At 51.6% G+C, this 13,588-nt stretch overlaps 1 protein-coding gene across 1 annotated transcript in view; it reads left to right on the top strand.

Moving 5' to 3' along the window:
- Positions 1 to 258: 258 nt before the first annotated feature.
- ATP2C2 (ATPase secretory pathway Ca2+ transporting 2) overlaps positions 259 to 13,588 on the top strand; it is a 62,335-nt gene continuing 49,005 nt past the window's right edge. The window contains exon 1 of the mRNA XM_037040279.1: positions 259 to 474. Within this exon, the coding sequence (XP_036896174.1) occupies positions 376 to 474 (99 nt within the window). The 5' untranslated portion in view covers positions 259 to 375. The remainder of the gene's footprint in view (positions 475 to 13,588) is intronic.

Here is a 13,588-nt window from a genome sequence, read left to right as displayed (position 1 = left end):
ACAAGCGTTTGCTCGTCCTCCTCCTCCCCATTCCTTCTCTAGGTGATTCTCAGGATCTGGCAAGTTGGGGAAACAGCCCTAGTTCTGAGGCGCCGCTGCAGTTCCCCGGGTCTCCGTGGGTCGTTGCTCTCCTGAGAGTCCCCGTCGAACTCGCTGGGAGGGGCAGGGCCAGGTGCACACAGTGCCGCCGGGTGCGCAGCCCCGCCCCGGGGTGTGGCCTCACCTGCAGCTGGCAGGTAGGCGGCTGCCTGGTAACCTGGCCCTGGCGCAGGAAGCTTAGGAGCGCGCAGCTAGGCCGGGCCCCGCCTGGGATCCGGACACTCACGTACGGGCGGCGGGACCGGAGGCTGGGCGAGGGGCCTCCGCCCGCTCATCATGGTTGAGACGCGCTTCTCCAAGTTCCTGCAGAAACTCGGCTTCTCAGGCGCGGGCCATCGGTACGAGCCGCTGGAGCGGGGCGAGTTGGAAACCTTGGTGAGTCTGGCCCACCGGGCGCGGGACGTGGGACCTGACCCTCCACCCTACCTCACCCTACCCCAAAATCCCGTCGGCGCCCAGCGGGCTGCTCTCCTCCAACCCGCCCTCCCGCAGAGATTCCAGAGAGAAGTTGTCTTCATAGCAACTCCAGCTCAGTCGCGTTTCTGCGCTGGGCCAGGCACCCTCGCCACTTAGCCTTCTGCCTCCAGACCATTTTGGGGATGCAAAATTGAGGGCGATGCCCTGGCTGAGTCTCTCAGTTGGTTAGAGTGTCATTCTGATACGCCACCACGGAGTGTTCGATCGCCAGTCAGGGCATATACAAAGACAGAAACTAATGAATGCATAAACAAGTGGAACAACAAAATCGATGTCTCTTTCTTGCTCCGAAATCAATTACAATAAATAGATAAAATAAAAATAGAGCCCTGGCTGGTGTAGCTCAGTAGATTGAGCGCAGGCCTGCGAACAACACGATCGCGGTTCGATTCCCAGTCAGGGCACATGCCTGGGTTGCAGGCCAGTTCCCAGTTCCCGGCAGGGGACACACGAGAGGCAACCATACATTGATATTTCTCTCTCTCTCTCTCTCTCTCTCTCTCTCCCTCTCTCCTTCCCTTCCCCTCTAAGATAAATAAATAAAATCTTAAAAAAAATTAAAAGGCTTAGTAGATTGGCTACCTCATGTTCAACTGTAGTGGCGATACAGTTGTTTAAAAAAATAGATTAAAAGAAACTGAGGGCAAGACATGTTAAATATCTCCCTCAAAGTGTACACGGCTAGAAAATTACCCTAGGCGTCTCCAACTTTGAAGAATTGAAATTCTTGGGTCTCCAACAACTAGGCTGCTATTTGGATTTTAAAAGCTACTTTAAATGGGGGGGGGAAGTCATGTGAAAAACAACAGCAAAAGAAAACTGTAGGGCACATGTTTTACCAATAGTAGCAATAATGGTGACGAGCAAGGTGGCAGTAGCCAGGCCTTCCCGCTTCACTTCTCATGTCTCCAGCGCCCTTTTTAAAAACCACTGGGGTTTGTATGTTGACTTTGCAACCTCCAGGTGACCCTCTAGAATAAACCAACAGGCGTCTCCAGGAGGGGAGTTTTTAACCAGCTGACAAACTGTGACAAAGCTGTCCCCAAAAAGCCCTTCCACTTGGAGAAGCCAGTGGTGACTGGTGACCCTGCAACTTTCTCCTTAGCTCGTCCGCAGAACTCGCAGCATGACGCAGGCGTGGAGGGCACAGGATTTCTGCAAAAGCATCCCTGGGACACTGCAGTGTCTTTGTTTTCAGCTTAATCAGTCACTCAAAGATAAAATTTCTTTGCAGGGGCTCGTGAGAGCGCAGAGCTGCCTTTTGAATGGTGAAGGGAAAACACAAAGTTAAATTTACTTTAAAAAAAAATCCTCACAAGAGGATATGTCTATTGATTTTAGAGAGAGAGGAAGGGAGGTGGTGGTGAGGCGGGGAGGGAGAGCAAACCGAAACAGAGAAAAATTGATTGGGAGGGTCCTGACCAGGGATGGAACCAGCAACCTCTGGTGCACAAGATGATGTTCCAAATAAGTGGGCCACCTGGCCAGGGCTGAATTTACTTTTTTAATGAAAAGATCAGCAGGAAAGACTTGATTTCAAATATTTAATTTTCCTCTCAGAGAATGACAATAGTCAAAACCCTTTGGTTGTCAGATTCCTAAATATTTGTGTACTTTATCACGTGAATTCTGATGCTAGGGCGACAGACCACAGGACCGTGGAACTGGCAGTTCTCGAAGCTCTGTTTTTCTGAAGCTATTTGTGGGTCACACGTGGATTGGGTATAGTTTCATTATTTTACCAAAATCTGTTCTCTACTGATATGCAGTACGATGTGTTTCGTTAGAGGAGTTTGAAGTTAGTTTGCCAACATGGTTGCCTTTTTAAATTTTTAAAATATTTTATGTGTTTCAGTTTTAGACAGAGGGGTAGAGAGGGAGAGAAGCATCGGTATGTGGTTGCCTCTCGAGTGCGCCCTTCTGGGGACCTGGCCCACAACCCAGGCATGTGCTCTGACTGGGAATCACACCTGTGACCCTGTAGTTCTCAGGCCAGCGCTCAATCCACTGAGTCACACCAGCCAGGGCTTTTTTTTTTTTTTTTGGTTGTCTTTTCTACATTCTTTTTCTATATATTTTTATTTTCATCATCTGATTTTTGCATTGAGCTGTGTATTTTTTAAACCCTCCTGATGTGCACTTGGTTACAACCAGGTTTCATCCAGTTGTGGCAGGTATGAAATAACATGAACAGAGATGCTGGGGTGAGTTTAAGCTCTGCACCAAAGTGAACTTCATTTCCCCAAAGCTTTTAAGAGGGGTCCTCAAGGGTAGGGCAGGTCTTGACCTGTCTGTGGGTGTGGAGGGGCAAGGGCTCACCCACCTGGTTGTGGACCTGTGTTCTCAGCTGCACCCTAAACAGGTGTGTAACAACTTGGCAGTGTAGTGTGACAGGCATACTGATGACCCAGGCAACCAGGCATACTGGTGACCGCAAAGGCAGGCTGAGAAACAAAGTGGCCTCTAAAAGTGGCCTTGTGCAAACCCAGGAAATTGCAATGAAGGTAAATGGGGGGTGTAATGAGGAAGGGAGGCGGGCTGGGTGAGGCGACTTGTTTACCGCCAACTCAGCTCATAGCCTGAACACCTTCTCTGCTCTCACACTTATACCCTCCAGTCTGAACTTTTTTTCCTCTGAAGAAAATTCAAAAAAGAAGCAAAGTTTGCTACAGTGGTTGTTTCCACAGTAGTCCTAAACCTTTTATGGGCACATGTGGTATGTGGCATCCTGGGCAATCGCTGAACCTCCCAAGTGCTTTGCAAGTCACCCCCGTTATTGTCATTGTTATTACTGAGAACCTGCAGTGTCTCCTCCTGGGTCTCTTCAGTTTGAGAGAAGTGTTACTGTTTAAGACCCAGGGGTCTCGGTGGGTATGACGGAGAACAAAGAGCAGAGTAACTGAGCGGGGACAGGTGGTTGAGGAGGGGACTAGGGTGGAGCCAGAGTTAGAAGCGCAGGAAGTAAGCACAGTTCTCATTACTCCAAAGATACCTCATTCTGGCTGCATTTCTGGCTGGATACCTCCAAAGATACCTCATTCTGGCTGGAATGAAAAGAGAGAAACCCCCCTAATTGCTGGAGGAAAGCTTCTCCATATGACCTGATTGTTGGGTAAGGAGAACGCTGGGCCAGAAATTCCTGCTTGCAGGATGACTCTGGGGAAGTTATCTCTGACCCTCAGGGCTCCCATCTCGTAACCAAGACTGCATGGCTCCACCCTGCACTACCATCTTCGGGCTGGAGCAAGTGAAGACTGGGTTCCAACAGATGTGGGTAATGGAAGGGGGAAGGATCAGCTTGCAGGCTCACTCCTGTGGTTGTTTGCAGGTCTGTGACCCTGGTTATGGGATCCTCCCCACAGGGGTGCCTCAAGGATGCTTCCCCAAGGATGGGTGGTCTAGCTAGCCTGTCCCCAAGGGAACAGGAGTTACAAGGGCGTGTATGGGGAGGCAGGGATGATCGAGGGCTATCTTAGAGGCTGCCTACCGCAGTAGGAAGAACAAATAGTTTTGTAAACAAGATCATTCACATAAAAACCAGAACACATCTCACACATAGACTGCCTCAAAGTTACCTATGTTTGCTAGTGTTTTTATCAGTCTTGAGTTCTAGTCTTTATTTAGACTTTTTGATTAGATTTGGATAATGCTTGGGCTGAGAACATCTAATTACCGGTACATGAACAAAGTGGCATTTCAATATCCCAAGAAATTGTTTGCTAGTTTAGTTTAGAACCACCAGCCTCCTACGTGAGCACGGCTGCCCGCTGAGCAACCTCTGAAAGGCTGTCTGTGGCTTAACTGTAGAACTGGCTGCTTCACTTGCAGATAAGGCGAGCGCTGGGCTTTGCGGAAAGAATATTTCTTCAGTTGCTCTTGATCACCATACTTGGTGCTCATCGGCTGTGGCAATTACTATGTACAAAGACCGGATTCAGGTGCAGTCCTGCTGGCGATGCACTGGCACTTCTCAGTAGTTCGTCATTTTAAAGTTGACTCACTAAGGCCTCGGCCACCACGTGTTGCATGGTGGCCTCATTGTTCTTCTCACTGAGCCACTGAGAAACTCTCATCCCTTCCGTGTGTCTGTGATTGTTGTCAGCAGCGCATTGTGACTGCCCCTCCCTCTGTACGTCCCTCCCCCAACACCAGCGTACCGACGTTGAGCAACAGTTTCACCCTCATTGAATTATGCTCCTATTCGTTTTTTTTTAATCTCCTGCCTTTTGTGAACCAGGAACTACACGTATTTTCCCCTTCTACTTCTTTTTTCTTTTCTGAACTTATCATACTTGTTTTTCATAAACCACAGGAAAACTTTGTACGATGTGAAACTCCTTCACTCCCCCACATGGTTCCTGCGTTCCTTCTCGGTCTGTGTGTCAGGGGGGTAGGCACTGTTTGTATCTAATCCGTTGGCAGTAATGAGATTACTCTTTGCAGGGGCTCTCCTGGCCCCTTTTCTGTGCAGTTCTAGAGAGGCTGTGGTTAAGAGCATTAGAGCCTGTGACCCAGGGTACCTGGATGCGACTTCTGGTCCTGTCACTTGCTAGGCAGGGAGACCGGGAGCAAATCCCTCAGTGTGCCACGCCGCTGTTTCCCCCTGTACGAGACAGAGACCTGGGGCGGAGCGGAGGGGCGGCGAAAGCCTTCGGGCAGCACCTGATCGCAGCAATTACCATTCACATCCAACCCTGGGTGTTTTTAAGAACATGCATGGAGTCATTCCTGCTAACAAGTCAGGAGCGGTGTTCTTGCTGTGTAGGCGTTTTTACTTAACCCACCCTCATGGATGGGCATCTAGGTGGTGTCCTGTCTTAATGATCAGAACAGCGTTCCAATGCACATCTGTGGAGGCGCCCTGTGATTCGGAATCCTTGCAAACATCCCCGCAGAAATCTGGGGCTCACAGAGTGCAGTAACTCGTCCAGGGTCGAACCGCTCTCCCGGGAACTGGGGCCTAGGGCTGCCTGAATTCTATGCTGGAGCTTTCTCCACTCCCACTGGCCAGGCTTTTTTCTCATATAAAGTTTCTGTCTTCCCCATGATAATTAACAAGTGTTCACGGAGAGACAGTTGAGGCTGTGTCAGTAGCCTGGTGCTCAGGCCATTGTCACTCTTTAGTGTTAGCCCCTGTTGAGGTACCTCGCTTGAGTTGGTGACTGACTTTGACAGTGGTGTTCTAATCCCATCGTTCCCCCCTCATTTTCACCTGGTGTTGTGGTGTAAGGAAGCGCTAACTCTTTCTTCTACTGATTTGGTCTTTTACTTATTCATTCGTGTATCATTGTGAAGTCATGGGTTCCTAGTTTACTAAGCACGTGAAATTTGTTCCTGTCTTTGACTTTGATGCTCAGATCATCCCAGATTTGTCCAACAGGAGCCCTTTAATGGTGACAACTGTGAATTCTGGACATTTTTTCATCATCCTTTGAGCCTGTCCCTACTTCCTGGCATAATAAGAAATCCCAGGCTCATTTGCTACCTTCCCTGGTTCAGCCATCTCTCCCCGGATTCTGGACTCTTTTTACTGCAGGAATGGCAAGGAGAACCAGATCTGGTGAGAGGTGTGCTCACGCTATTGGGGTGTTGTCACTCCTGGACCCTCTCAGAGGAGGTGTGCATACACATGTGGGTGTGTAAAACCATAGACTCCAGTGTGGCAAATTCCACAAGGCCAGTGCCAGCTCTTTCTGTATTTGTAACTCCTTTGACCACCAGTGAGGAGGGCAGTTCCCGTGTCCCTCAGCATATTTACTTATCTCACAGTCTTCCTGTACTAAACCCATCTCCTCACCTTGCCAGCCACCTGTTGGCTCGTGGTTGAACCGGCCACCGCCTAGCTCAGCCACCTCCTCACTTGGCCCCTGACTGCACTGGCCACCTATGAACCAGATGCAAGCTCTGGATGTCTCATTTTGTTCTCTCATAGTTCTCTGCTGCCTGGGGGTGCACCACCATCACACACACATCGCAGACAGTACCTAGATATAACTTCAAGAACTGGGAAACACCTCTGAAACCCATCTTGACCTGAGTCTGGAATTAGAAAAGCCCTGCCTGCCTCAGCAGCCCTCCCTATGGGACTCCTTATCCCCATTTTACAGGGGAGAAAGCTGAGACTCAGAGCAGTTGGAGGACTTGCTGAGGATCACAGAGCTAGTGGCCAGGGTAACTGGAATCAGAGCCCAGATTGGTGAGAGGTGGGCCCGGCAATATTCCCTCCCCCGAGTCTGCCGTATTTAGGGGGTTTTCCTTCTAGCTTTAAACCGTGCTGGGCAGGCCCTTGAGTTTGTTTGTGAGGCTGTTGTTACCCCGGGATCTGAGCCCCTGTTTTCTGTGCTCCACAGCACTCAGAGCGGCCGCCTCTTGGATCCTCTGGGCACAGCCTTCATCCACACTGCGGCCCCCTGGGGCTCTTCCTCTCCCCACCTTCCTGAGTTGACTTCTGTTCATCTGCTCTTTCGTTTTCTGAGCATCCCTGTTACTAGGAAGCCCCTCCCCTCCTGCTCCGGCTCTGCCCCCAGGTTTTTCCTTCTTTGCATCATCCATTCTTACTGCAGCTTAAGATTCGAAAAGGTACAGAAGGGGGTTGGTCCACTCAGAGTCTCTCACTGCCTGTGTCTTCCAGGCCCAGTTTGAGATGTGCCTTATACACAAGCAAATAGAGTCTTCTCCTTTTTGTTTTACATAAGGCTAATGTGTTACAATATGGTGTACTTTTTCCCCTTCCCAATCTATTGCTAGTGATACCAGTGGCTACTGTTTCTAAAGGAGTGCATACCCGTGACTACTATTTCTAAAGGAGTGTATACCCGTGACTACTATTTCTAAAGGAGTGTATACCCGTGACCCAGGACTTCCACTTCCGGGTGTTCGCCCAGGAGAGCCGCGGGCCTGTGGCTGCCCAGAGACTGTTCATAGCAGTGCTGTGTCTCACAGGCCAAAGCAGACAGGACCCAAGTGCCCAACCACATGCAAATCATTAAATAGGTTATGGGGTAGCCACACAGTGGAATGGGTGAAGTACCCCACAGCAACAGAAGAGAATGAGGTACAGTTACGAAGTCTTGAGTCTGGAACCCGTTCTCCTTAGCACGTCGCTCTCTGGAGGGGAAGCGTTGTTCACCACGCCGAGGCCAGGGTGGGCCAGCCGGAGGCAGCGCGGACGACACGACCCCATCTACCTCCTCGCCTGTGAACCTTCTCCACCGGGCGATCTTTGTCTTGGCTTGCTTCTGAGTCCTCCTCGGGTTCTGATCTTTTCTGGGCTCGATGCCCAGCGCTTCGATTCTAAACCAAATCTGGGCTCCAGGCTCTTTGGGGTCCATTTCTAGAGCAAGCTTTTGCTTGATCGTGTTACCTGGGTTCAGGTTTTTGATGGAATGCTCTGATGAGGATTTTCCACTGATCTTCTGTGGACTCAGTACAGCTTCGTCTGCGGTTCACTGAAAGAGGAGTCTCAGCCTTCGAGCAGCTCACGAGGGCATGTCAGCGGCAGCATAACGCTTCGTGTTGTGGTGGCACCACGATTCGTTCGATCCGCCCATTAGTGGTGGACGGGTTGGGTGTTTCCATACTTGGCTGTTAGAGACAGTGCTGCACTAAGGGACTGAGCGGTGACCATCCTGTAGGAAGGGTCTGCGAGAAAGAAACTGCTAGAACTGGTCCATTTCCCACTTTGTCCCGACGACCCCCACCCCCGACAGCCGATGAGAGGCTCTGTCCCCCCACTGCCCGTCCCTAGCACCTCACGTTGCTGACTTCTCCAACCTCACCCATCAGAGACGGGAGGGGTGGTGTACTGGAGTCTTTCAGATACGTGCCTCTGATTTGAAGTGGATTTGATGATCTTTTCGTGTTCTAGTTACTTGTCACTTCCTTTCTGTGAACTCTGAGCTTCTGTCTTTTGCTCGTGTCCTGCGCCCGTGAGCTGGGAGCCTCCGGTCCTTGCGGGTAAGCGCCCTTTGTTGGGGGAGGGTCTTCTGTGTCGGAGCTGCGCAGTGCTCCCGCCGCAGGTGCATCTGCAGGCTGAGGTGCGGGGCTTTCCACAGAAGACAGTCTCATCTTTATGGAGTGCATGCGTCAGTCTTCTCCTCACGGCGTCTGGTTCTGTCTTGAGCTCACAAAGTCCTTTCTTACCTTGAGATTTTTTTTGATGGAGTCCATGGTTTCTTCTGGCATTTCTGTGGTTTCTTTTTTCCTGCTAGTCCTAATTATTCTTGTCAAGACACTTGCTTATATAATTTCCCAATCGAGGGCAGGGACTGTGCCTGCTTTCCCCAGGCACCAGGCATACAGTCATGTCTTGCACCCAGTAGGAAGTGGGTGATGGAGAAGGGAGGGAGGGAGGGAAGCCTGGGCCTGGGCCTGGGCCGGCCGCCACCGAGAGAAACAGTGTAGCAGGTAGCTCCGTCGGTTAGAGCGTGGCCCTGTCATGCCAAGGTTGTGGGTTCGATCTCTGGTCAGGCCACATACCAGAAACAACCACACATACAAGAAACAACCAACGAATGCATGAGTAAGTGGAACCACCGAGAGTGTTTCTCTTTTTCTTTAAAATCAATAAATAAAAATTAAAAAAGAAAAAGCAGCAGCACATGCTTTGCAGCCTGAAACTTCTAAATGCCGCCCGCTCAGCCTGTCTGCACAGTGTCCTTGCCGCTCGCTGCTCCCTCTAGTCCTGACGCAGGGCACTGAGCCCTTGCAGGCGGCTCAGAACTTGCCTCATCTTCCCTCCCTTCCACACACATTTTCAAGCACCTTCTATTTGCTAAGCACTGTGCTGGTTGCTCAGGTATAAGTGGAGTGAGACCAGCCACATCCCACTGAGGATGACGGTCCAGTGCTGGAGGTCAGGTGGGGCAGCAGTGAGCGGAGCAGGGGGGCCACTGGGAGTCTGGGAGCTCAGGCAGCGGGTTCCTTCCCGGGGCTCACAGTGGCGGTGTGTCTGTTCCTTGGGCTGCTGTAACAAACAGCCAGACGGGGAACATAAAACTGTGTACATTCTTTCACAGGTCTCAGTGGGCTAAAATCAAGGTGTCAGCGGATGGCATTCCTTCTGGAGCCTCTAGGGTCAAGTCTGGTTTTTTTTTTTTGTCTTTTTTCCCCAGTTTCTGAAGGCTGCCTGCATCCCCCAGCTTATGGCCCCTTCCTTCAACGTCAAAGCCAGTATCCATGTCCCTCCAGCCTCTGCTTCTGTTGATACGTGCCTGTCCCTGACCCTCCTGCCCCCTCTTATAAACAAGAACCCTTGTGGTACTGGCCCAGTAGGTCATCTAGAATTGTCTCCCACCCCAAAATCAGCAGTGAAGTAACATGTTCAAAGTCCCTTTTGCCACGTAAGGTTGCGTATTTGCAGGTTCCGGAGATTAGGACGGGGACGTCATTTGGGAGCATTAGTCAGGTTCAGCTTACCTCTGACTCCCACTGTCCTCTCCCTCGGCTCCGCTCGGAAGACCCAGAAACGTTTTCCTACTCCCTTCCATCCACACAACACACAAAACGCACAGGAAGTTTTCTCATGTTTTTATGGGGCAGACCGCGGTGCTGGCTGGGGAGCCGGCCGGTTCAGCCATTTCTTCACCTGTCGGGTGGGCATAGAAATCACACCCACATCCAAGGGCGGCCGTGATGGCTGAATGAGACTGTGCAAGTCCAGTGTTGAAAGGATGTCTGACAGCTGTTAGCGGTTGCATCTGCCGTGTCCTTAGTACCCATTGCTGCAGCCAGGGCTGTATCGTTTTATTGTCATGATGATGTTAGCTGTTCTTAGGTACCCCTTCATTGTCACCCCTTTCCCTCGACGGTCCAACTTCCAGAAAGACTTGGGGCCTCACCCTCACTTCCCCTCAAGGAAGCAGCAGGGCTTCCCTTTCCTGCTTGGACGTCCACAGCTGCCCCCCGGGGCCCCTGGGCACCCCCTGCCTGGTGCATGGCCTGCTGGCCATGGGCTTTTCTGTCTTCCAATTCGGAGACCCCTTAAGAACAGGACCCCATGGGGCTGCTGTTTGAATGTATCTCCCAGCCAAGTGCCCTCAGCTAGGCTCTGGCTGNTTTTTTTTTTTTTGTCTTTTTTCCCCAGTTTCTGAAGGCTGCCTGCATCCCCCAGCTTATGGCCCCTTCCTTCAACGTCAAAGCCAGTATTCATGTCCCTCCAGCCTCTGCTTCTGTTGATACGTGCCTGTCCCTGACCCTCCTGCCCCCTCTTATAAACAAGAACCCTGTGGTACTGGCCCAGTAGGTCATCTAGAATTGTCTCCCACCCCAAAATCATCAGTGAAGCAACATGTTCAAAGTCCCTTTTGCCAGGTAAGGTTGCATATTTGCAGGTTCCGGAGATTAGGACGAGGACGTCATTTGGGAGCATTAGTCAGGTTCAGCTTACCTCTGACTCCCACTGTCCTCTCCCTCGGCTCCGCTCGGAAGACCCAGAAATGTTTTCCTACTCCCTTCCATCCACACAACACACAAAACGCGCAGGAAGTTTTCTCATGTTTTTATGGGGCAGACCGCGGTGCTGGCTGGGGAGCCGGCCGGTTCAGCCATTTCTTCACCTGTAGGGTGGGCATAGAAATCACACCCACATCCAAGGGCGGCCGTGATGGCTGAATGAGACTGTGCAAGTCCAGTGTTGGCAGGATGTCTGACAGCTGTTAGCGGTTGCATCTGCCGTGTCCTTAGTACCCATTGCTGCAGCCAGGGCTGTATCGTTTTATTGTCATGAGGATGTTAGCTGTTCTTAGGTACCCCTTCATTGTCACCTCTTTCCCTCGACGGTCCAACTTCCAGAAAGACTTGGGGCCTCACCCTCACTTCCCCTCAAGGAAGCAGCAGGGCTTCCCTTTCCTGCTTGGATGTCCACAGCTGCCCCCGGGCCCCTGGGCACCCCCTGCCTGGTGCATGGCCTGCTGGCCATGGGCTTTTCTGTCTTCCAATTCGGAGACCCCTTAAGAACAGGACCCCATGGGGCTGCTGTTCGAATGTATCTCCCAGCCAAGTGCCCTCAGCTAGGCTCTGGCTGCCTATGAGAACCACCTGGGGCTGTTAGGAATCCTGGTGGCGGGGCTCCACTCCTCCGCTGGCCTGGGGTCAGGCCATGGCAGGTGCATTTTTATAAGATCCCAGCGGTTCTCCAGTGTTGGAGTCCCTGCTGTTATAACCCCCACTTTCAGGAGAGGGGATCTGAGGCTGCCAAGGCGAGGTTTTGGACAAACATATTGAAGAAATAAACGTTTGTGTCGGTTCGCAAACACGGAAGTAATCACTGGGGTCTAACCCAGTCAGTATTTGAAATGAACTGAATCTCTGAGCCGGATGGAAGGACAGAGAAAGCTCAGTTCTGGCTCCGGGAGGCCGGTCCTACCCCAGGGGCCGCCTGCTCCTTCCTCAGCCAGCTCATCTCTCTGCGGTGCCATGTTTGCCCTATGCGGTTCCCTCCAAAGGCTCTGCTAGGTTAAATATTGGCACTGAGCTGTCTTTGCTCCGTGAAAACACTCCGAGACGTCCTTGTTCCACATTGTTTTCTCGGGGCTCAGGGAGGCCCCGCTCACTATCACCTGCCCTGGGACGCCGGCCTGGGTCTGTCAGCCGTGGGCCAGCCATACTTCGGGGATCACAAAGCAGGCACAGGAAGGCACATACTGCACAGTTCCATTTATGTGAAGCAATGCAGACGAGGTGAAGCTGTAGAGACAGACGGCAGACTGGTGGTGGCCAGGAGCTGGGGGGAGGGAATGAGGAGTGACTGATAACGGGGCAGGGTCTCCCTTGGGATGACGGGAAATGTCTTAGACCTACACAGAGGTGGTGGCTGGACGACAGGGTGAATGTGTGCAATGTCACTCACTGAACTCTGTAAAATGGTTCATTTTATGTTTGTGGATCTTACCTCAACAACAGCAACAAAAAACTTTAGGAAAGGAGACACACAGGCGAAAGGACGGAGGCTCAGTGCTGAATTGGCCTCGACAGGGAACAGAATCGTGTTGCTGCCAAGGGTGCCTGGCCTCAACCCGGACGTGCCTCTCGTTACCAACGGAACATGCTGTGATTCAAACCACACAGACATTCCCAAACTGTGTGCTCTTAAGGAGTGAGAGGGCCACACCTGAGCGTCCTGAGCGGGTCACCCACCTGCTGGTAGGAGTCCAAGGCCACGAGCTCAGTTCCAAGTCCAAGAGCTCTGCTTTCTGAGAATGACAGCCTGGCGGTGAGACCAAGTGGGTCCCGAATGAGGCTGAATGACAGCCTTGACAGTGAGGTTTCAGGTCCCGGGCCATGTCCCAAAATCCTGGCACACAGAGGGTACCGGGGAGGCCCCTAGAAGTGGGTTGAGAGGTGGAGGGGAGGGGAGAAATTGAAGATACACATGCAGACCACTTATTCTTGAATGTGACTGTGACATGTGAGAGACATGAGAATGGCCTCCCCTGATGTGTGGCCCATACAGGGGATTCTGGCTAGGGTGAGAGACCTAAAGCAGTGTTGACATGCTCATGGCGGGAGAGTGGAGACAAGGAGAAGGTCAGCCATGGGAGCTGGGGTGGGCGGAGGTCCAAGGCATCCAGGTAGTTCAAGGTGGTGGAGGCAGTTCCTATCTGTGTCCTGAAAATGGCTCAACTCTTTATTTTATTGAGGTGTAATTCACATAACATGAAATAAACCATTTTAAAGTGAACAACTCAGTGGCATTGAGGGCATCCGCAGTGTTGAGTGACCACTACTTCTGTGGAACCTCAGAGAGAGAGTCTTTGTCACCCCCGAAGGGACCCCCACACCCATGAGCAGTCACTCCCCATTCCTCCTCCCCCAGGGGCCGGGGGCTAGGACTTCAGGGTATGTGTTTTGAGAGGACACAGTTCAATTCACAACATGGTGTGGATCAGCGCCTCGTTCCGACTGGGGCTGGATAATGTTCGTTGTATGGATAGAGCTCAATTTATTCCTCCCGGGTTCATCGTAGGACATTGAGCTGCTCAGCCTGGTGCTGCTGTGAACACCCAGAAACACG

Source organism: Sturnira hondurensis, unplaced genomic scaffold, assembly GCF_014824575.4.
Source record: "Sturnira hondurensis isolate 20B ecotype Veracruz unplaced genomic scaffold, ASM1482457v3 Scaffold0002597, whole genome shotgun sequence".
NCBI lineage: Eukaryota > Metazoa > Chordata > Mammalia > Chiroptera > Phyllostomidae > Sturnira > Sturnira hondurensis.
The sequence above is the reverse complement of the archived record's forward strand: the minus strand, read 5'-3'. Positions and strand labels throughout refer to the sequence as shown.